General features: G+C 41.3%; 1 protein-coding gene across 1 annotated transcript in view; it reads right to left on the reverse strand.

The window, feature by feature from the left end:
• LOC140212316 (A disintegrin and metalloproteinase with thrombospondin motifs 16) overlaps positions 1–25811 on the reverse strand; it is a 201243-nt gene that overhangs the window by 166996 nt on the left and 8436 nt on the right. Inside the window, exon 3 of the mRNA XM_072283017.1 lies at positions 21625–21950. Within this exon, the coding sequence (XP_072139118.1) occupies positions 21625–21950 (326 nt within the window). The remainder of the gene's footprint in view (positions 1–21624; positions 21951–25811) is intronic.

The following is a 25811-nucleotide window of genomic DNA, read 5'->3' on the forward strand; positions in this document are numbered from 1 at the left end:
CCCATGAACTGCTGGTTTCCTCCTGAAGTTGCTGAATATTTCCAAGTTTCTGTGTTTTCAAATTCAGGTTTTTGACAACTGCAGTGCTTTGCTTTGCGTGGCTGCACTGCCTTGTGGGCGGCCCTGTACAACTCTCAGTGATTTGATTCGATGCAAATGAAGCATTTCACTACATGCTTCAATGTACGTGTGATAAATAAAACGTTTAGGCCTTATGACATTAATAATACTATGCCAAAGCAAGAGGAGTCATTCTTGCAGATCTAGTTTTATTCAAGGGCTGATTGGCATTGTTTAACAGTGATTGAAAGAAGTATAAACACCCGAGGTTTTGCAGATGTCAGAAATCCAGAGTAACACGTATGAAATGCTGGACAAACTCAGCAGGTCAGGAAGCATCTATGGAGAGGAATAAAAGGTCGATACTTCAGGCTGAGACCCTTCGTCAGGACTGATGAAAGGATCTTAGCCCAAACTACTGGATCTTTCTTCCTCTCCATAGACACTGCCTGACCTGCTGAGCTCCTCTAACATTTCATGAGTGCTAAGAGAGGTCTGCTATTTGGTTTGAAGGACAGACCTCGAAATACAGAAATTGGGTCTCATATTATAATTAGGGTGCTGATTACATACTGCTTCTAACACAGGCAATGCTGGTCTTGGCCAAAGCAGAGAAAAAGAAGAACTCGATCTATTTCTGGTGGACCTCAGAAGGACGAAAGGAGCACTGGCTCTTCGAGTTGCCGTTTCACTAGTGAAACATTAGCCTAGACTCTGGCTGTCCATTCAGATTTATGCTTCATTTTTCTCTTCATTCATATTTTGGAAGACGAGGATCAATGGCAAGGCCACCAGTTATTGGCCGACTCTCAGTACGTGGTGGTACGTAGGAGTTTTGAACTGCTACATTTCTTCTGGTAGAGGTATTCATAGAGTGCCATTGGATAAGCAATTGCAAAGTTCTGAGATGATGCTAGTGAAGGAATGGGAATAAACTGTGGATTCCGTTTAATTGAGACATGTTGGGACCAGTACAGTAAGCTACTGCCCCAATAAGCTGAAGATTCTTAGAAATAGTTAAAAAGGTGTAAAACGGTCAAAATGCTCTTAAACTGAGCAACAAATTACATTTTTAAAAATTAAATACAGAACAAATTAGAACACTACTAACACAGTACCATAAAACTGAGTATTAGTTCCTAATAGTTATCAATGGAGGAAATCATCCTGTGTTTTTTGATTGACTGTAAATGAACAATATCACACAGACATCTAGTGCAGATGATAGACTATCTTCGTACAATAATTTAGATCATTACATCCTCCAAATTTTCATTTTCACTGTTATATTCAAGATAACTGTTGATACCTTTGCAATTCCTAACTTGTTGAAGGAGTGGAAATGTTTCACTTTTTGCTCCTGGTGTTTCTGGCATCCCCAAGCCTCAACGCTTGAAACCATGGTAAGCAAAACAGTTGCACGTTGCCTTACTTGCTTATTTCTTGCCAACTATCAGTGACGAAAAAAATCAATACCTTTTGAACACAAGCAGATGCAACTGACACTATTGAAAAATCAATCGCTTTAAGCACAGTGTAGCACCTAATGGCCACGGAAGTGATCGCGACTGACGCTAGATGGAAACTGTTCAGCAACAGTCTCCTGCCCCAGTTAAGTGACACTGTGTCCCAAATACATGAAAGGAAATCTGGCTATTTTCTTGATTTAGATTTTTGTTCTTTTAGAGTTGTCCCAAATAAGTGCCTGTCTCGATTAACTGGAATCCGCTGCATTTCCAAATCAGTCTTTTTGGACAAGAACCAGAGGACAGTTATTCTTAATTCTTAATTTTGATCATACCCAATCAAAACTTCTCCATGGACGGCTTCCAGACCGATCGTGCTGACCGGAAGTGCACTGAGAGCGGTAAGCGTAAAGGAGTTGGGGGCTTACTGCTCTGGTTAACAATGGATGGTGCAATCCGGGCCATATTACGATCGAGGAACGTGTTTGTAGACCCGACATTGAACTTTTTGCTGTTGGACTTCGGCCATATTCCACCGAGATACAACACTGGGCGGCACGGGAGGTCATTCCTGCCTGTGGCCATCGAACTTGCAGCTCCTCCCGTGGAGGGTCAGACACCCTGAGCCAATAGACTGGTCCTGGACTTATTTTCCATCTGGCATCGTTTGCATTTCGTTGTTTGATTGTTTGTGGGTTTTGTATTGCTATATTTATGCTCTATTCTTGGTGGTGCCGCTGTAACGAAACCCAATTTCCCTCGGGATCAATAAAGTGTATCTGTCTATCTATCTATTTAATGTCTTTAGACAAACTATGACACTCTGTGGCTACTTTATTAGGTACACTGGCACGTTAATGCAAATATCTAATCAGCCAATCATGTGGCAGCAACTCAATGCAGAGAAGCATGCAGACATGGTTAGGAGGATCAGTTGTTGTTCAGACCAAACAACAGAATAGTCAAGAAATGTGATCCAAGTGACTTTGACCATGGAATGATTGGTGGTGTCAGACAGGGTGGTTTGAGTATCTCAGAATCTGCTAATCTCCTGAAATTTTCACGCATAACAGTCTCTAGAGTTTAAAGAGAATGGTGTGAGAAACAAAGAAAAAAATCAAGCAAGCTGCATTTCTGTAGGAAAAAATACCTTGCTAATGAGAGACATCAGAGGATAGTGGACAAACTGGTTCAAGCTGATAGGAAATAAGAGTGTGTTGTGACAGTGGTGTTTAGAATAGCACCAGTTCACCCCTGTATCTAATAAAGTGGCTACTAAGTGCATTTATCTCAATGGCAATTTGTGCAGACAGACTGCTGTCATAGGATTACATAGCTCAGAAATCGGCTCCTCACCCACACTAACCATAAAGCACCTGTTGATGGTAATCCCACACTAATCCCAGTGCAGCGTTCACCCACTTTATAATAGTAACTCCACTTAACAAACTCTTGGCCAAGAAGAGCCTTAGGATCTGATGAGAAGCCAAACCCATTTTAAAGTGCAATTTATAAGCACAAGTTTCGACAGATGTAGGAAATCTTCAGCAACACACACAAAATGCTGGAGGAACTCAGCAGATCAGGCAGCATCGACGGAGGGGAATAAACAGTCAGTGCTTTGGGTCAAGATCTTCCAGCAGGACTGGAGAGAAGAGAAAAGTAAAGACCATATCATACTTGGGCCCCATACTTAGGAAAGGATATGTTGGCATTGGCATTGGAGGGGGTCCAAAGGGAGGTTTGGAAGAATGATCCTGGAAATGCAAGGATTTAAGTACAAATAAATGAGGAGTATTTAATGATTCTGGGTCTGTAGTTGCTGGAGTTGAGAAGAATGCGGGGGTCGGGAGATCTCATTGAAACCTATCGAATATTTAAAGACCAAGATAGAATGGACATGGTGAGGATGTTTCCAATAGTGACAATGTCAAGGAACTGAGGACCCAGGCTCAAAATAGAAGGATGTCCCTTTAGAACAGAAGCGAGGAGGAATTTCTCTAGGCAGAGAATTGTGAATCTGTTTAATTCATTACCACAGATGGCTATGGAAACCCGGTCCTTTGGGTATATTTAAAGAGGTTGATAGATTTTTGATTAGCAAGGAAGTCAATGCTTAATTGGAGAAAGCTAGAGAACAGTGTTGAGACGAAAAATAAATCAGTCATGATTGAATGGTAGAGAAAAGTCAATTGGTTGAATGGTCTATTTCTGCCCCTGTGTGTCCAACTGTTTTATGGTCCATAGATGCTGCCTTCCCCCTCCATTTTGTGTGTATTAAAGTGCAATTTATTTTGTTCTTCACCTTTCAGTTCAGATTTTCCACAGAGGCCTATTACAGATCAGAATGAGTCATGACGAGTTTTATACCAGCTTTAATATGAATACGTAATGTGCTTCCACTTTCTGAGGTCAGCCTACTCTATCAGCATTGCCTCAAGTATGCAGTTGGACAGAATTAGGAATGCATATGTCGCAGGTGCACAAAATCTAAAAATGTCAGCATTTATAGATGAAAATTCTGACTAACATTGGGATGTGTAAAAGACAAATATGAAAGTGAAAAGTATCTACTGTGCTGATTCAACTTGCTAGAAAATTAACTCAGCAGCTTAACTTGAATATTTCTAGGATCCAATTTGCGTATTGGAAGGGCATAAAAATAAGCATGTGTCCTTTACACATATGTATCTTTATGAGCAGCATGGTAACGTAGCAGTTAGCGCATTGCTCAGGTAACAAATGTCACGTCGCATGCCGGTGATAATAAACCTGATTCTGATTTACAGTGCCAATGACCATCCATCAGGATTTGGTTCCCATTGCTGTCTGTAAGGAGTTTGTATGTTCTCCTTTGTTCACACGGGGTTCCCCTGGGAGCTCCAGTTTCCTCCCACATTCCGAGGATGTACAGTCAGGGCTAGGGTTAGTAAGTTGTGGGCATGCGATGTTGGCATTGACAGCAAAGCAACACTTGTGGGATTCCCCCAGCACAAAACTTGGATTGTGTTGGTTGTTGATCAAACTGTACGTTTTGATATTTCAACGTGCAAGTGACAAACAAAGCTCATCTTTTTACAGTTTATAAAAAGGCATCAGAATAAAGCTCAGTTCCTGCCTTATCTTTTAATACTGACTGGAAGAGAAACAGAGAGTAAATGATACTGTTCTTTAAAGAAAAAAGAGCTTACAACTTGTATAAACATAAGAGATTCTGCAGATACTTAAAATGCAGAATGGCACATGCAAGAATGCTGGAGGAACTCAGCGGGTCAGGCAGCATCTGTGGAGGGGAATAAACAGTTGACGTTTCAGGTCGAGACCTAATGAAGGGTCTTGAATGGCCTGAAGCATTGACTGTTTAATTCCTTCCACAGATGCTGCTTGACCTGCTGAGTTCCTCCAGCACTTTGTGTGTGCCTTTACTTCTATATTTGGGTTCTCTGAATCTGGAAAGTGAAATAGTTATTTTTGAATCATTTTGAACTCCAAAAGCATACATATTTCAAAATGAAAGCATTACTTCCATGTTTATTTGCGCATTAAAAATATTCTGAACCAAGGCTACATTACCAATTCCTTTCTTAGAAGCACTTCCCCCAGCAATCGCCACCACACACAGATACACCACTGGCACGTGCTCTGGATGACGGACAAAGTTTACTCTGGAAGAACTCCAGCTGTGAAAATGTTGCCGCACTTACAGGTGGCTGGATTAGTTCCAAAGTGAATTCAATCAGATTATATTCGCCTACATAAATAATGCTATTCCCTGCCAGTAGTATCACAAGTCCAATACAACCACAGTAGCTCTTCATTCAAAGGATATGGAAAGCCTGATCCCACATTTCACTCTGCAAACTTTTCCAGCCCATAGTAACAAAGAAACTACATATAGATATATATATGACAATTTTATAAATTGCACTTCAAAAACTAGACTGCTGGAGCGTCAATGTTGACATGCGTTACTGAAAAAGCTGGCGCCAGCAAAAGTAGTCAGGGATCAGTCTTTGGCCTGTTATTTTTGCAGCCAATATTAATGATTAAATATTAAATGAAGGGGTATGATAAAGACTTACAAATGAAATAAAAATTTGTCCGCTTGGCAGGGAGTACAGAGGAAAGTTTTGGACGACCGGAAGATAACTGTCTAATTGGACAGAAATGCGTCAAATGGAATTTAATCCAGAGAAGTCTGAGGTAACACACCTGGGGAAGTGCAACAGGGGAATATATAGTAGGTCATCCCCAGGTTACAAACACACAACTCATAGATAAACTTCCATATGAACCTGCCGAATTATTAAATTCAGAAAACTGACATATATTCATTGTTCCTACAATGGCATAACTAGTTTCCCGTCTCTCTCTCTATTTAAGTAATTATTCTTTCTTATTAGTCTTTCTTGTCCTTTTGATGTCATTCATTACTGTAATGTGGAGGCATGGTTCCTACTTCAAGTAATTTTTGTGTATTTTCTGACCTGTAAAAATGGAACCTGTTGTTTTGTAACTCCAGAAACTAGTCAAAAGATAAACAAAGGACCCCAGACAATAGCCCACTTAGTTTTTCTTTCCTTTAGTGAGGCGATCACATATGACGTGATGGTGTAATGACATAGGCCATTCTCGTATATCTTACATATAACCCATAATTAATTATGTACACAAAGAATTCTTAATCAAACAATGTATTTACAATATACTCAAATATTACTGAAATATGAAATGCACTATACTCCTCCTTGCTTAGCTACACATTCCAGTTCAACGTAGAATGCATCTTAACACAAATATGTAACATCTTACATATTTGAACTTGAATTTATTTAAATCTTACATCCATCCCACAACATGAGGGAGAAAAAATCTTTGCGTTATGACTCCATTGCAATGTACAGCCATGTAAATTTAAAAGCCTCATGGCTTGTAGAAAGAAGCTGTCCCATAGCCGGTTGGTCCTGGCTTTAATGCTGCGGTAGCAGTTGCCAGATGGAAGCAGTTGAAACAGTTTATGGTTGGGGTAACTGGTGTCCCCAATGATCTTCCAGGCCTTCCTTGTGCACCTGCTGATTGATATAAATGTCTTCAGTGGAGGGAAGTTCACATCCACAGATATGCTGGGCTGTCCGTACCACTCTCTGTAGTGCCCAGCAATTAAGGTTGGTGCAGTTCCCATATCAGGCGGTGATACAACCAATCAGGATGCTCTCAATTGTACCAATGTAGAAGGTCTTGAGGATCTGGGGGCTTCTTCAGTCACCTGAGATGGAAGAGACACTATTGTGCTTTTTTTGCCACACATCCGGTGTGTACAGTCCAGGTGAGATCTTCGGTGATGCGTATACCAAGGAACTCATCGTCTCAACTGCAGTCCCATTGATTTTGATTAGCGTGAGCCTGTCTCCATTCCTCTGTAATCCACGATCAGCTCTTTTGTTTTTTGGACATTGAGGGTGAAGTTGTTATCTTGGCACCATTGTGTCAGGGTGTCAACCTCTCCTCTGTAGGCTGTCTCATCACCATTAGAAATAAGGCCAATCAATGTCGTGTCATCTGCAAATTTGATCGTCAGATTGGAGCTGTGTGTGGCAGTACAGTCATGGGTGAAAAGGGAGTAGAGGTGGGGACTCAGGACACAACCCTGGAGGGTATCTGTGTTGAGGGTCAGAGAGGCAGAGGTGAGGGATCCCATCCTTACCTCCTGTCGATGATCGGACAGTAAGTCCAGGATCCAATTGCACAAGGCAGGGAGCAGGCCGAGGTCTCTGAGCTTCCTGTCAAGTCTGGAGGGAATTATGGTGTTGAATGCTGAACTGTAGTCCAGGAACAGCATTCTAACGTATGCATCCTTCCACGTGAGGGAGGACGGTGAGCAGTGCTGTGCTATGGCATCATGGGTAGACCGGTTCTGTCGGAAGGCGAATTGTAGGGGGTCCAGTGTGGGTGGTAGCATGCTGCAGATGTAGTCTTTAACCAGCTTCTCAAAGCATTTGCTTATAATTGAGGTGAATGAGACAGGGCGCAAATCATTCAGGCATGCTACCTTAGTTTTCTTAGGTACAGGGACAATGATGGACGATTTGAAACAGGAAGGAACTACGCACTGGGAAAGGCAGAGATTTAAAATGTCCATAAACACACCAGCCAGCTGTTCCACTCACACTTTGAAGTCCCGCCCTGGGATGTTGTACATTATGTAGGCATACATAGCATAATATATTTTAAATTGTCCCATTCAGGACTAATATTTCAAATTGCTGTGGAGAATTTCTTACTCCTGTGGGATAATGTCTTTCCTGGGAAGGCAGAAGTGGTGTCATTTGGCTTGGCAGGTGAGAGCTGTGGCTATGAAACAGGTGATCTCAGGTGATGCAGCCTACTCCATCGTGGTTGCAGGAGTTGATTCTGGGACTGCAGAGAGTGGTCTTGACAGATTTGGACACCATTTTTCTCTAACACTTGGCTCTGCTCTCCTCAATTGTTCGATGTGTCATCTCCAGATGATATCAGACGTAATCTCTGCTGTGTAGGGAAGTTGTGCAGTTCTATCCTTAAACTTTCTGAGCACCCACTTTTGGTCACCTCTGTAGTCCCTCACCAGGACTGCTTGTCCAGGAGTGAAACATCAAACCTCCCTGTTCGAGGATCCTTCAGTTTGTCCTGTATACTCTGAGATTGGGTTTCAGGAGATCCAAGTGCCAGTGCAAGCAATGACCCAGGAACAGCGTAGCTGGCAAACTGTTGGCTGTGGAGTGTGCTGCTCCACGATATGCAAGGAGGAAGTTGATGAGTTTCTGGTTCAGTGTCAGTGTAGTGTGTTCTGCTGACACTGTTTGCAGCGCATTATCTAGACTCTGGAGAAACCTCACTGCCAAGCTATTTGCAGCTGGGCGGTATGGTGCAGACGTAACACACCTTATTCCATTCATTTTCAGGGATGACTGAAACTGTTCCGCGACACACAGTGGTCCATTGTCACTGACTAAGTGTTCTGGAGCACCATGACTTGAGAAGAGGCTCAACACATCAACAGTGTGCGAGGTTGTAGTGGAGGCTATTGGAAACACTTCTGTCCACTTTGTAGCTGCATCCACTACTACCAAGAAGTTTGTGCCTGTGAATGGTCTGGCAGAATCCACATGAATCCTCTGCCAGGACTGTGTGGACCACTCCTAGGGATCGAGAGGCACTGATCTTGGCATCCCCAACAATGCATGGCAATCTACTCAATCTGTTGATCTATCCCAGGTCACCAGACAAAGGTTTGAGCCAACGCTTTCATTTTGGCCACACTTAGATGGCCAGCAGGTTGCTCCCCAACACTTTAGTTCTCAGCTTGGATGGTACAACAACTCTCAACCCCACACATGATGCAACCCCAGTCAAGGGCAAGTTCAACCCAGCACTGCACATTCCAGTCATTTCAGGTTGTCATGTAGACCTGAAACTGTGTGGAGTATTTTCTGGTTTCGCTTTGGATCATCTCTGCTGTAATAGGGAGACTTTCAATTTGCATTGGGGAGAATATGTCAAGAGAAGTGTCCACCTTTTGTAAATTTTTCAGGTATTTCCTTTTCCAAGAGTAAACGGGACAACCCATCAGCATTTTTATGATTAGTTGTCCTCTTGAATTTGACTTTGTAATTGTATCCCCCAAGAAGCAGAGCCCATCTCTGTATTCACGTTGTTGTTGTTAATGGAACACAGCTCTATAGGTTGAAAATGGACACCAGTGGTTGATGATCAGTAATGAGGGTAAACTCTCTCCCATCCAGGTATTGGCTAAAACGTTTTACACCCCAAACCAGACTCTAGGCCTCCTTGTTAATCAGTGTATATTTTTTCTCTGCAGTGGCAAGGGAACGTGATACAAAGGCTATTGGGCATTCACATTCATAACTCATGGCATTTGACATGACTGCACCTATATCATAAGGTGAGGCTTCAAAGGCAAGATTCACTGGACAATGTGGATCATAATGTGTGAGTACAGCGTCTGACATCACCATTTCTTTCGCTTTTGGAAAGCCACCTCACACAGCTTTGACCAGTGCCACTCGCTCCTAATCTGTAGTACTGAGTCAAAGGGGTGGAGGACAGTAACCAGTTTGGCACAGACCTATTATAGTAATTGAACAATTCTGCAACTGTGACTTTTCCTTTGGTCTTGGGGCATCCACTACTGCTTGAATTTTTCAGCATACTTGTGTAATCCTTATGTGTCAATGGTGTGACCACAGTAAGTGATGCTTGGTTTAAAGCATTCACACTTGTTGCATCATTCACTGAGTCCATAAGCGTCTAACCTTTTTAACATTGCCTTGAGATTTTGGGGATGTTCCTTGTCATCCTCACTGATTACAATGATGTTATCCAGGTAACACTGTGTACCTAAGCTGGTCCATAGCTTCCTGCCAGAGTGCAGGGATATAGTGATAAAGCTCTTTGTGAGTACTTATAGTGAGAAACACTTTAGATTCTTCTTCCATCTCCATCTGTAGGTAGGCGTCAGCTAAGTCCACTTTGCTGAAGTGTTTCCCTCCAGAAAAGTTTTCAAAGATATCGTCTATCCTGGGCAGAGGGTATTGATCTACTTTCAGTATTGAGTTGATGGTGACTTTAAAATCACCACAGATCCTGTCAGGCCCATCCTTCTTGGCTACTAGGACCAATGACACTGGAAAGAATTTCTTCAGTATCTATGCAATCTAGCTCACTGGCTAATTTAATCATGGGTGGTATAAGGAACTGGAGGGTTTTGTAAAACTTGGGTGTGCCACTTTCATTTAACACTATTTTATCCTTGATATGATTGAGATTTCCAATGCTATCCTTGAATACTGCTGTGGCATCATCCAGTACCTCTCTTAATTCACTTCCAGTTGACTCTATTGAAAGGGATGCTGTATGCAAATGGTGAACATCTGCAGGCTTCAGTTGAATATCTTTCAAATGTTGTTCAGACATTTTGTGGAATAACTGAAATGGTGTCCAATTTCATTTTAATTAATTTGCCATTCCCTTCTGGTGAAGTTTGTCTTTTGTTAGTTTTCACATGGAAAATCTCAAGGCTGCTCAGTCCTGTATCACTCTCATCATTGTCAGGTTTTTCACCAGCTGCATGCAGATTAATGCTCCTTTCAAAACTAAAACTTGATTATTTTTATCTGTTTCTCTTTCCTGTGTAGTTTATTTTTTGTCTTCCCAACACGCTCCAACTAAACTTCATTTTCTGCAACTTTCACCTTTAAACCTGCCTTGGTCTGGTGTATGTGAACTCCTGCAACAACGGCAACACAATTTGTTTCTTCAGGCAGTTTTCTGTTTAGACATTACAATTTTGTTCATGCTCACATTCACTCCTGACTGCTACTCAACTGTGTCTCAGGTTTCCATTGATACAGCCATTTCAACTGCTCTTTTAAATGTGAGTTGTGCTTGAGTTAGGAGCTGTTTTTGAATGCTTTCTTGTATAATTTCACAAACTAAATAATCTGTCCATGCATCAGAAAACCCATCACTGACCTGATAATGCTTGGACAATTTCTTCAATTTATAAATGGATTCCATTCCTTTTGATTCCTTGTTTGAAACATAGAACATTCTAAAGCAACACACACAAAATGCTGGAAGAACTCAGCAGGTCAGGCAGAATCTATGGAAATTAAGAGATAGTTGACATTTTAAGCTGCAACCCTTCTTCAGGACTGAGAAGGAAATGGAAAGATGCCAGAACAAAAAGGTGGGGGGAAGGGAAGGAGGATAACTAGTAGATGATAGACAAAGTCAGGTGGATAGGAAAGGTAAAGGGCTGGAGAAGAAGGAATCTGATAGGAGAAAGGGGAGGAAGAAGAGACCCAGGGAAGTGATAGGCAGGTGAAGAGGTAAAAGGTCAGAGTTGGGAATAGAGGATGGGAGGGGGGAGGCGATGTGGAATTTGTTTACCGGAAGGTAAAACCGATATTCATGTCATCAGGTTGGAGGCTACCTAGACAAAATATAAGGTGTTGCTCTTCCACCCTATACGTGGTCTCATCATGGCACAAGAGGAGGCCATGAACTGACAGGTAGGAACAGGATGGGACTCAGAAAATGTTTGGCTACCAGGAAGTCCCGCCTGCGGCAGATGGTGCAGAGGTGCTCGATGAAGCTATGCCTCGATTTATGGTGGGTCTCACCAATGTACAGCAGGCTGCATTGGGAGCAGCAGATACAATATACGACCCCAGCAGATTCACAGGTCAAGCGTTGCCTCTCCTGGATGGACTGTTTGGAGCCCTGAATGGAGGTGAGGGAGAAGGTGAACGGGCAGGTGTAGCATTTTGGCTGCTTGCAGGGATAAGTGCCGGGAGGGAGGTTAGTGGGGAGGGGTGAATGGACAAAGGAACCATGGGGGGACAATCCCTGCAGAAAGCAGAGAGGAGGGGAGTAAAGGTAGGTTTAGTGGTAGGATCCCTTCAGAGATGGTAGAAGTTACGGAGGATGATGTGTTGGATGCGGAGGCTTATGGGGTGGTAGGGAAAGACAAGAGGAACTCTATCTCTGTTAAAGTGGCAGGAGGATGGGGTGAGCGCAAATGTATGGGAAATGGAGGAGATGCAGGTTAAGGAAGCATCAGTGGGGGAAGGAAATCCCCGTTCTTTAAAGAACAAGGACATCTCTGAAGTCCTGGAATGGAAAGCCACATTCTGGGAACAAATGTGGGGGAGGCAAAGAAACTACAAAAAGTGAGTAGCATTTTTACAGGAGACTGGTGGTTGGGAGGGTGGGGAAGAAGAGGTACAGTCAAGATAACCATGGGAATTAGTAGGCTTACAAAGGATGTTGGTTGACAGCTTGTCTCCAGAGATGGAGACAAAAAGATTGAGAAAGGGGAAGGAGGTGGCTGAGATGGACCAAGTGGATATAAGGGCAGGGTGGAAGTTAGAGGCAAAGTTTATAAAATCGATGAGCTCAGTTTGGGTGCACGAAGCAGCACCAATGAAGTCATCAATGTAGTGGAGGAAGACTTGGGGAGTATAACCGGGCAAGACTTTGAACATGGACTGTTCTACGTGGCCAATTAAGAGGCCAGCATAGCTGGGGCCCACGCAAGTGCCCGAGGCTACCCCTTGAGTTTGGAGAAAGTCGGAGGAGCCAAAAGAAAAATTGTACATGGTGAAGACCAGCTCTGCCAGACGTAGGAGGGTGGATGTGGAAGAGGACTGGATAGTTCTTTTGTCAAGAAAGAAGTGGAGAGCTTTGAAGCCTTCTTGATGGGGGGTGGGGGTAGAAGTGAATAGCGACTGAACATCTATTAAAACATTCTGCAATCAACAATAGTTTCAGTTCAAAATGTCTCTTCATTACATTCACAATATAACAAAACTCATTTCCGCTGGTTTGATTGGAGCAGTTAAACTTCTAAACAAACTTTATGGTTTTCCACCTATAACACTCAGCAACACCAGCACTAGTTTTGCATTGGCTAATTCATTTGTTTCAAGAAACTGCTCAAGTTATTCAGTATACATCACTCAGTTCTCTGTTGTGCAATCAAGAACATCTATCTTTCTAATATGACCAACAATTTCTGCTTTTTTAAAATTTGTTGTTATTACCCCATATTCACTGCTTATGTAACCATACTCGTTGCTTGTTAACTTAAATCTATTTTGCGTCTTTTGTAAAAACACAAGCATCTCTTTCAACTTCTGAAGAAAAACTTGCTGCACTTTATTTTAACTCAAACGTCTCTCTCCCCTTCCAAAGAAAAACATGCTGTGCTTCAACAGGTAGTTAGTCATCTCAGATTTGTTTAAAAACTTCCTCATAGTCATTGTTATATTTTGTAACTTCAGAAACTAATTGAAGGAAAAACACAGCAGCTGGATACTTGCTTACTTAGATTTTCTTTTCTTTAGTGAAGTGCTCACATATAATGTGGTGACGTAATGATGTATGCCATTCACTTACTTCTTGCATATAATCTGTAATGAGTTATGTAAATAAATGAAGAATGCTTAATCAAACAATGTATTTACAATACTACTCAAATATGACTGAAATATTAAATGCACTGCACAGACAGAATAGGGTGTCACGGGATGTGTGTTAAGTGAATGGCAAATGATTGTTATGCAAAATATTTTAAAACATTATTCCAATATTATTATAATGAAGCAAAAATCTACTAACTCCGGAATTTCATTTCAAATTCAGCCTATAATGACTTTTAATTGAAATATATTTCACTATAATCCAGGCAAATGAGGCAAAATTCCACCCATGGCAAATATATCACTAATCCATAATCCTCGTATACATTTGCTGCATTATTACAATATTATTAATTACCAAAGATAAAACCAACATTGAGTAAAATACGACGAAAGCCTGGTCAAAAAATAAATAGCACATAGCACTGACCACAGTCCACATATTGTAGGAAGCTGCCAGCAGCTGGATGAAGTTCAAGTGCATTTGAGAATATGCCAGACATTTTCAAGGCTGATCATAAGAAGCCAGAGGAAGTTGGAGAAGTTCAATCATAGAACTTCAAACAGCAGTGTTCCATCTGGAAACCAGTGCAGTGACTGAACCTTTCACTCTGAACACTTGACTGGCACAGATCGCCGACAGTTTTCAGGACTGGAGAAAAATGCAATATATACCTAGAGCTTCATTCACTGGTTTCCATTATGACTAAAGTGATTTACTGTTATATACAAGCAACTCATGCATTTGTCTGAATTTTGTATCCTGCAGTAGATCAATATTCTAATAATTTAATCCATCTCCGATATGTGAAATCTGAAATAATCCATTACAAAATTCCATTTATTTCAGCACATTCACAACTGCACACACAGCCTCCTCAAAGACACATAATTTTTTCTCTCCTTAATAATCACAATATGTTTTATTCTTCCACATAAGATACAAATTGAAACTTGGACTTCTTCCACTTCTCCTGACACCTGTGCTACTATATTCAGTTCCCAGGGGCTTCCAGCATCCAGCAAGGAAACAGCTCAATTATTAGTAGCCAGGCTGAAAATACAAGCTGTTTCTTTCTGACAAAGGTAAAGGTTATCAGATTCAAACAAATTGCTCCCTTGGTACAAATCAGCTGTGAATATTGGTCACTTCACTTCTCCAATGGGAATTTTAGTTCTTCTATTTTATGTTACTTCGAGATTACAGGTCCTTCCGGACTAATGAGTCCACACTTCCCAATTACACCCACGTGGCCAATTAATCGACTAATCCGCATGTCTTTGGAATGTGGGAGGAAACCAGAGCACTGGAGGAAACTCACATGGTGACAAGGAAAATGTACAAAGCCTTTGGTGACAGAATTGACCCCGAGTCGCTAGCGCTGTAACAGTCTAATGTTAACACTGCACTATCATGCCGCCCCATTAAATCTTAGTAATTTAACACACGACACCAATCGGACGCATTTCCATCTTACAGAAGTCAATAACAAGTTAGAGGGGCAGAACTTTGTTCCAGCATTAAGGTTAGGCAGAATGTAAAATGAAGGGCAGCAGCACAAAACAGGTCAGTGTTGACTGAGCTGGAAAGCTGTCAGGGTTAGGATTAACTTAAAATAAAATTTACGGAACTGCACTGCTCCTTAGTCTGACCATTCTGTCTTTATTGTTCTGAACTGCAACAGCTTGTGTACTCAGACCCCGGCTCTACTCGCTTTATCAAAGCAAATCAAGTTTAATTATCATTTAAACCGCACAGAGACACAGCTGAATGAGACAATATTCCTCAGGGGCTAAGGTGCAAAACTTTCAAAATAGCAAACAAGTTTCAAAATAGTGAATAATATAATTCAAAATAGCGAGCAAAGAAGCATATTCCATTGAAATAAAATTTAATATATATAGTCCAAGACCCAGAGTGACAATGTCCGGTAACCGGTGGTACAGTCTCCTGGAAGTGTATAGACACTGGACGAAGGGTCTCAGCCCGAAACGTTGACTGCTCATTTCCACGGATGCTGCCTGACCTGCTGAGCTCCTCCAGCGTGTTGTGCATGTTGCACATGCAATCCAGTCTGTTATTCCACTGCTTGAACACCAGATGGCAGCACCGACGGGCAAGGCCAGGGCCCAGCCAAGTGCCGTCACCATGTTGTAGTGCTCCTGTGCTACACAAGTTATACTTACCACAGTGCGGCTAAGCACAGTTCCAAAGCATTATTTAAGTTTGCTGATGACGCCACTATCATTGGCCAGATCAAAGGTGATGATGAATCAGCATATAGGAGGGAGACTGAAAATCCGTATGACTGATGCCATAACAACAACTCTTACTCAATGTCAGCAAGACCAAAGGGCTGATTATTGATTTCAGGCTGAGGAAACTGGAGATCCATGAACCATTCCTCTTTGAGGGATCAGAGGTGGAGAGGGTCAGCAACTTTAAATTCCTCAGTGTTATCATTTCAGAGGATCTGTCCTGGGCCTAGCACGCAAGTGCAATTACAAAGAAAGCACAATAGAGCCTCTACTTCCTTAGAAGTTTATGGAAGATTCAGCATGACAACCAAAAGTTTGACAAACTTCCATAGATGTGTGGTGGAGGAGTATTTCACAGTTGCATCATGGCCTGGTATGGAAACACCAATACCCTTAATGGAGAATCCTGCAAGAAGTAGCGGATATGGCCCAGTCTATCACGGGTAAAGCCCCCCCCATCACTGAGCACATCTAAGTGGAGCACTGTCGCAGGAAAACAGCATCCAACATCAGGGATCATCACTACCCAGGTCATGCTGTCTTCTCACTGCTGCCATCAGGAAGAAGTTACATGAACCTCTGGACCACCACCAGGTTCATGAACAATTATTACCACTTGACCATCAGGCTCTTGAACCAGAGGGGAAACTTCATTCACTCCATCACTGAGCTGTTCCCACAAACTATGGTCTCAATTCAAGATCTCTTTACCTCATGTTCTCAATATTTATTATTTATTTATAATTATTATTACTTTTTTATATATTTGCAGTTCGTTGTCTTTTGCACATTGGTTATTTGTCCATCCTGTTGGGTGTGGTCATTCATTGATTCTATTGTGTTTCTTTGATTAACTGAGAATGCCTACAAGAAAACCAATCTCAGTGTTGTATATACTGACATCTATGTACTCCAATAATAAATTTATTTTGAACTTTGGAAGGAGTAGGCTCTCCTCGCCCATTCAGCCATGCCACCCTGTCAAACCGAATTCAACTCTGGCTTACAATTTACCAGACAATTTACAATGAACAATTAACTTACCAACTGGTGCAACTTTGCATTGCTGTAGGAAACCAGAGCACCCGGAAAAAACACACACACACACACACACACACACACACACACATTCCACCTGTGATGAGTTCCTCTCACATTTTGTGTGTGTTGCTCTTGATTTCCAACACCTGCAGAATCATTTGTGTTAATAGTTTCCAACGCTGTTTCATAAAAAAGTTCATTTAATTTCTCTTTGCACACCCATTCAAGTCTATCATACCATTAGAAAGTAGAACAAAAGCTATCACTTTAAGACAGTTGTTCCAGCTTAACACCAACTACCACCATAAAATATTCCCACAAACTATACTGCACACCACACTGGCAATTATGAATCCACACCCATTGCCTCAAGCTATGCCAAGAAAGAACTGACAAGAAACCAGATCTATCAAACATGAAAATCTTACAAAGTGCCAATTGGTGAAATAAACGTAACAAATATATAGGACGTAACCACTGAAAAAATACAATATCATGTAATTTACTTCTTAAATCATGCGGTATATAACCACAGCCCCACCTTCACCTCTCCTACAATAGGTCCTATTTTATGGGCGATCTATCATATAATAATGTAAAATTTATCAAAATAAATTTCTAATAGTGACATAATTAAAGTTAGAATTCAGCTATTACATCCCGTGGATACAGCTCAGCACAACACGGGAACCAACCAGTCTCCCTCTAAACGAACTTGCTCTATATTTCTCATCACTTCAGTAAAGTAGTCAGCCTAATCAAAGATACTACCCACACCACATATTCACTCTTCTACCCTCTCCCATAGGGCAGAAGATACGGAAGTCCAAAAGCACCAACCATCAGGCTTCTATCCCACTTTTATTTACTTATTTCGAGATAAAGCATAGTGTAGGCCATTCTGGCCTGTCGTGCCATGCTGGCCCAGGAACCCCGATTCAATTTTAGCTTAATCACTGGACAATTTACAATGAATAATTAACCTACTAACTGTTACGCCTTTGGATTGTGGTAGGAAACTGGAACTTCAGGGAAAAAAAGCACGCCACACATTCCACCTGACGAGTTCCTCTCGTATTTTGTGTGCATTGCTCTGGATTTCCAACATCTGCAGAATATTTTGTGTTCAATGTGGTGTAGACCCCTTGTATGATAAAATGGACTTCAGTATTACAACTGTTTTTATCTTTCAAGTTTGTGTATGCTTCAATTATTAGACACATTTGAAGATTTTGAGAGTAGAAACTTTCAGAGGTGGAAGCACTGGATTTTGTTTATTAATGTCACGTGTGTCTTGTTTACTGTTTATACAGATCAAAACATTACACAGAGAATTGAGTTAGAATAAAGTAAAACAATGTGGAATAAAGTGTAAAAGCTACCAAAAATGTGCACAAACGAAAGATAAACGTAGTTGTAATACTGAATTAACTAGTGCTTAAAGTATGCAGAATTAAACCTCTTTAGCAAAGCTCCACTTTGTATGCTGATCAAAGTCAAACTCAGCATTTTCTGATGCACAGGAGCTTCATCACTTGGTTACTGAGGAGCCAGATGTAGATCGCTGGCTGCCAAATCCATCAGAATGCATTCATAAAGCCAAAACAGTGCTGAAACCACGAGCTATCTTTCACTGACAATTCAAGATCTCGATGCTGCTCAGTTCTCATGAGCTGCAGAATAACAGGAATAATTACTGAGAATTAATCAGCAGCTACTGGTCTAATTGAATAAGCTATCCACACAGGTAAAACCACATATTCCCAGAGCACTCTGTTAATGGCATACATTGATTACCAAAGACAAGGGCTTTATAGTGAAGCAGATTCTAACACATCCTCTATCACGGATTTGGGTGACTGGGAAAGAAGCAGCAACATTCAGTGCACCATGACAATCTGTCACCTGTACAGAGAGTATATAAATACAGTGGATTCTGGTTAAATGGGACACATTGGGACAAGTATATATTGGTCAATTAGCCAAATTTTCATGGAAATAGTTAAAAAGTTATAAAAAAAGACGAACTACTGTTTAACTGAGTAACAAATTATTACTTAAGTGAAATACAGAACTAATTAGAACACTGTCAATACTACCACAGTACGATAAAACTGTGTATTAGTTCCTAATTGATATTGACGGAGGAATTCAGTGCACACTGCTATGTAATGATCAAAATCAGTGCAAACACCTCATGGAATACTCCAAAATTAAAAAGACGGAGCAAATCAAATTTCTTGACGCTTTAATCGGCGAGATTGATGAGAAATGGAGCTCGTCATGGGTTTGAACCCCATCTCCAGGCTTCTTGGTCTCCTGGCTGCACACTCTGCGCAAAACCGTGCCGAATTCCTCGGAGGCAGCAAAGCACCAGATTGCTCAATCCGCCCAAAAACACACATTCAAAATGTAGATCACTGGTTCCAATAGCAGCAGAATCATAGTTGAAAGAAGAAGCACTAAAAGAAGTAGTTTCATGAACTGTCTAAAGGATCTTGCTGTCAGTCACGTTGTTTGTTGGAGCCATCTTCTTCAAATGACAACTACTCAACTCTTATCTATACTGATCTCACTGCTGATTGTGAACTTCATTATAGGCTTCCATGGACAAGGCAGCTGAATTCAAGTAAAGGATAGGTTGCCCTTGACATCTAGACAACATTTCACAAAATCTGGAACAAATCAGTCTTAATAGAGCTTAAGTCAGCAGGGATAAGGGGCATAATTTTCACTAGCTGGAGGTATACCAAAGACTAAAAATGATTGTTGTCATTGCATACTTTTCCCTTTTAGTTCCAGTACACCAACATACACTCAGGTTAACTTATCAAATTTACACGAAACATACAACAAGCAGGATGTGCTGGGGCCAAGCCGCCAGTGTCCATACTTTCCATTGCCGGCATCGCTCGTCCACAGTGTTCCGCAGAACAACACAAGCAGCAACAAAACAACTGCAAAACAAGACAGTTTCCCATCCCTCCTACCCACCCACAGACTGCCCTCCAACCCAAAGACAGGCAACCTGTGGGATTTCAGTCCTTGTCTTTGGATTCCCAGACTCGCAGACACCAGGCCTTCAACTTTAAACTTCACCCCGAGACTTGCTGATCAATGGTTTGACCTTCGGACCTCATCTTCTGGACTCATACTGACCTCCGACCCCAGTGACCCAGGCCCTCAAGATTCCTTTTGGCATATACCTTCGGTTCTTGACCTGCAGGCTTCTAACTCTGGACTTGCTACACTCTGGTACAAGCTTCAGTCCTCCATTCTGTACTCGCATGGACCTCTGACCCCGGTGACCTGGGGGGGATTACCGGCCCTCACGATTCCTGCCCCTATCCAAGGCTCGCCACTCATACAGACATCCAACCCAGAATGAGCCTCTGATGTGGGAAGTCACTGATCTCCTCAGCTCGTGCAATTTCTCAGGGCATAGTCCTGGATCCAACCATCATCAATGAACTTCTCTCCATCAGCGTCAAAAGTGAGGACAGTCATTGGCAATGAAGTGTTTCAATTTCCAGTTAAAACTTGGACGATAAAGCAATAACACTTCAAAGTAGAACATTTATTATCAAAGTATAGTGTGTATACACTGTATGTACTACCTTGCGATTCACTTTCTTGCAGGCATTTACAGGGAATACAGAAATACAAAATATATAATTGCAGAAGACGACAAACAGTGCAGATACTTTTCCTCTATTCCCCACTCTGGCCTCTTACCTCTTCTCAGCTGCCTATCACCTGGCTCTGGGTCCCCTCCTCCTTCCCTTTCTCCTATGGTCCACTCTGCTCTCCTACCAGATTCCTTCTTCTCCAGCCCTTTATCTTTCCAACCCACCTGGCTTCAGCTATCACCTTCTAGCTACTTTTCTCACCCCCATCCCCACCCCACCTTCTTATTCAGGCATTGTCCCTTTGTTTGAAATGCACTCACCATGCCATTACATAGGGAACTGCATGGTTTCAACCAAAGCATAATGAAGAAAAGGCAAAATACCCAAATCAGCATAGCACGCAACCTGGAGTGAAAACACAAGCTCCTGTGACATTGCTCATTCTGTTGTAGGATGACATAGAAGTCATAGAGGTATAGAGTCCCACAGAACAGTAACAGGCTCTTCAGCCCATCTAGTTCATGACGAACCAGTCACGCAACTGGGTCTGGGAAATGACAGACAGGTTTATGCTCAAGTATTGTAATAATCAAGTTCAAAAGCTGCAGGTAACATTTTCCAGTGGAATTCAGGTCACAATGTTGACTAAAACTAACCTTAAGCTGCATAGCCTTTTGATCCACTCCTCTTGAATTGAAAGTATGTACAGTGCCAAGACAATGCTACATGCACTTAACCGAATAAAAAATCTATGTAAGCACAGTGATTCTGTCTGCTTGACATTTTGTGCGTAACAATGCTTGTGCAGACCCGTATACCAAGTGACAGTGATGGATAGGGAGTGCTGTCACGATCAAGTTGATATTAGCTTCACTGTTGGGACAACCGGAATACTGGTTGCCCAGCTCAAAACACTGCTCACAGAGAAGACAGCTCAGGGAGCTACAAGCCTGATCATGAAATTAATCCGGACTTCATATTAATAAAAAAACTTCCATTAATGAATCCAGTTGATTAAATTTTGGACAACTCACCAACAGCTGAACTGAAATGTACATGCAACTACAAAAATAATACCTAAATAATATTTTGTAAATGAGTACATTTTGGGAAATAAGCTGGTAATCGTTCTTTAATCCACTCCTTTCATGTTTAGTTAGCAAAAAAATACTTGATTTTACTCACCAAGCCTTTGCATGTAGAAAGTGCCACAGAAGAGTTGTTATGGGATACGAGAGCACCTTGGTAGAAGCACAGTTCCTCTGGGTGATAATGCTCTACAGATTTTAAGCCTTCTTTCCCAAAGGTCTGAACTGTAAATCCAGGAGGAATTAGGCCTTCAGAAGTCCTTAGCTCCAAGTGAAATTCCTGACCAAAGCCATTAAGTTTGAAGTAGAGAGATTCATCATCAATATTATCTAACGATCGCTTCTTTCTTTGCTGATGGATTACTGCATGAGAGATGTAATCCCCACTGCTGTCAGCTTCATAGGGAGTCACAATTTCATATTCTGTGGACAAATAAATATATGTCAGTTTTAAAGCCACAGTACCTATAAAAAGTATTCACCACGCTGGAAGCTTTTTGTTTTATAACAGTGAATCACTGTGGATTCAATTTGGCTTTTTTGACACTGATCAACAGAAAAAAAAGGCTCTTTCGTGTCAACAGATCTCTACAAAGTGATCTAAGTGAATTACAAATATAGAACGCAAAATAAATAGTTGCATGAATATCCGCCCCCTTTAATATGACACACCAAATCATCACTGGTGCAGCCAATTGGTTTTAGAAGTCGCATAATTAGTTAAATAGAGATCTGTCTGCAGTCAAGGTGTTTCAATTGATTGTAGGAAAAATACACCTGTATCTGGAAGCTCCAAATGCTGGTGAGTCAGTATCCTGGCTAAAACTACACAATGAAGACAAAACAAAAACACTCCAAGCAACTCTGAGAAAAGGTTATTGAAAAGCACAAGTCTGAAGATGCATACAGGAAAATTTCTGAGTCACTGACTATCCCTTGGAGTACAGTTAAATTAATCATCAAGAAATGGAAATAACATGGCACAGCTGTAAATCTGCCTAGAGCAGGCTGATCTCAAAAACTGAGTGATCATGCGATAAGGCGACTAGTGAGGGAGGTCACCAAGAGACCCATGACAACTCTGGAGGAGTTACAAGCTTTCGTGGCTGAGATGAGAAAGATTGTGCATACAACAACTTTTGCCTGGGTGCTTCACAGTTGCAGCTATATGGGAGAATGGCAAAGAGAAAGCCACTGTTGAAAAAATCTCATATGAAATCTTGGCTAGAGTTTGCCAGAAGGAATGTGGGAGACTCTGACATCAATTGAAAGAATGTTTTATGGTCTGATGAAACCAAAATTGAGTTTTTTGGCCTTCAGGCTAAATGATATGTTTGGCATAAGCCAAACACCGCACATCATCAAAAATACACCACCCCTATCATGAAACATGGTGGTGGCTGCATCGTGCTGTGGGGATGCTTCACTGCAGCAGGCTCTGGAAGGCTTGTGAAGGCTGAGGGTAAAATGAATGCAGCAAAATACAGGGAAATCCTGGAGGAAAACTTGATGCAATCTGCAAAAGAACTGCAACTTGGGAGAAAGTTTGTTTTCCAGAAAGACAATGACACCAAGCATAAAGCGAAAGCTACACAGGAATGGCTTAAAAACAACAAAGTTAATGCCCTGGAGTAGCCAAGTCAGAGTCCAGACCTCAATCCAATTGAGAATTTGTGACTAGACTTGAAAAGATCTGTTCACTCATGATCCCCATGCAATCTGACAGAGCTTGAGCAGTATTGTGAAGACAAATTGGGAAAAATTGCAGTGTCCAGATGTGCAAAGCTGACATAGACCTTTCCACACAGACTCAAGGCTGTAATTGCTGCCAAAGGCACATCTACAAAATACTGACTTAAAGGGAATGAGTAATTACACAATCAATTATTTTGTGTTTAATAATTGTAATAAATTTAGACTGATCTGTAGAAATTTGTTTTCATTTTGATTTTAAAGAATCTTTACTGTTGATCAGTGTCAAAAAAGCCAAGCTAAATCTACTAAGATTCAACGTTGTAAAGAAATAAAACACAAAAACTTCCAAAGGGGGTGCATACTTTTTATAGGCACCGTACATCACCTTCAAAAAAGTGTGGTCATCACTGAATAAAGATATCATATATGCAATGTTAGTATTTTGAAGTTATATAATTTTTTATCAATGAAACATACTATAGGAGCAGAATTTAGCCATTCAGCTCATCGAGACTTCTCCACAATTCCATCATGGCTGACTTAATTTCCCTCCCAACCCCATTCTCCTGCCTTCTCCCTGTAACCTTCGACACCCTTACTAATGAACAACCTACCAAACTCTGCTTTAAGTATACCCAATCATTTGGTCTTCACAGCCGTGTGTGGTAATGAATTCAACATATTCACCATCCTATAGCTAAATAAATTCCTCCTTATCTCTCTCCTAAAGGGTCATGCTTCTATTTCGATCCCCACCTCAGGAAATTTCCTCTCCAAGTCCACTCTATCTATGCCTTTCCATGTTTGATAGGTCTCCCTCCTCATTCTTCTAAACTCCAGTGAGTATGGGCCCAGAGCCATCAAATACTCCTCAAGCATTAATTGACTCATCAATTTATTGCATGCATTTGTTTCAACCCCAAATGTTCTTTAGTATCATTGTGGGCTTAAAATGTATCTGCAGAAAATGGTATGCAAGCTGTATCTAAGTCGGCTTGGATTTCAAGTACCCCTATGAAAAATGCAAGTAGAATGGTATATTGAAGCACTTCACTGAATATTAATACTCAAGATCTTCGACATGTGAAAAATCAAAAGCAAAAGACAGGTTAATTCTCCCTTTCTTCACCTCACCTCTGACTTGCTTGCCCGTTTCATGGGCCTTGCTCAGACAATTTTCCTAAATTATGATGACAGTGCTTCCTGGGCATTTGTCAGTTCCACTAAGAGACAGACAGGTAGGCAAAGCTTTTCCCTTATGAAAGAGTTCATCTGTCAAAGCTGCTTAGCACAGCTCACTGAGGACTGAAATGCCTGTTCCACGTGGGAAAATCAGCAGTCAGGAGCTGCACTTTGCTCCTGTAAACCAGTTTACGCAGAGTTGGACAATGTGCTTTGACTGCATTTAACAGTAAAAAGCTTTAAGAACAGCTTCTTCACCGCAATTAGATTTCTGAATGGACGGTGAACCGACACATGAACCTCACTACAAACATGAGAGAGTCTGCAGGTGCTGGAAATCCAGAGAAACACACACAAAGTGCTGGAGGAACTCAGCAGGTCAGGCAGCATCTATGAAAATGACTAAACAGTTATCATTTCAGGCTGAGACCTCACTATGTTCGCTCTCTTTTCGCGCTATTTAATGTTTTATATACCGTATATTTCTGATTGTAAATTATAGTGGGCTTTATGTCATGGAATGTATAGCTGCCTCAGAACAACACACTTCATGACATATGTCAGTGATATTAAACCCAATTCTGATTCTTTCTTTGAATTCATTCATGAGAAGAAGTTATTACTGGGAAGGAAAAAAAAGCATGATTTATGCACACTTTTTTAACAATTTAAAAAAGAATAAATTCCAGCCAGATTTTCACTTGTGTGGCTTTCATTCAACAGGTTGTACCTTCATAATTCACTTCTGTCTCTGCTCTGTCTTACATGAACAAGCCTTAATCTGCACCAGATATTATGGTGACATGACAGTATGATCTTACTGGCTACGAGCAGCATTCAGTTAGTTAAATAACAGTAAGTTCACAACTTTCATTTTTTTTTCACAGTCAAATGTGCAAGTCCCAGACTTACTGATAGACTCGGTATGCAGAATCTGTCAGTCTGCCTCACCGCTGTGTCCCACGTGGAGACCAGCTGTGAAGCCTGGGCTTGCCTAGATTCCCCCAGCATTATAATGGCATGAAAAAAAAATCTCTCTGATCCTGCAACAGGGCTCAAGCAGGCATGGAACCTGCCAAAACATTGATTTTACTGGGGACTGCAGGGCTGTGGATTTGTGAATGGAAAGGCTAGTTCTGTTTTTTAACTTAAATTATTTTGTTTTAGCTTACTTCTTTTATTAATCATGCAACCTCGGATGGTTTAATGCACCTATATTTTTAATCAATTACTTCAATTGTTATAGCTTTTATTCTTTTTTTAAAGAGACATTTAGAATGTTGTAAGGGCTATCCTGAGTCCTGGAAGAACTCGGGATGGAGTCTCTGATGGTCTGGGTTAGTATGATAGGCTGTCGACACCTGGATCAGGTACCTCTCAGTGTAAGGCAAGCAGTCTACATTTCCA

Source organism: Mobula birostris, chromosome 19, assembly GCF_030028105.1.
Source record: "Mobula birostris isolate sMobBir1 chromosome 19, sMobBir1.hap1, whole genome shotgun sequence".
In the NCBI taxonomy this organism is placed as follows: domain Eukaryota; kingdom Metazoa; phylum Chordata; class Chondrichthyes; order Myliobatiformes; family Myliobatidae; genus Mobula; species Mobula birostris.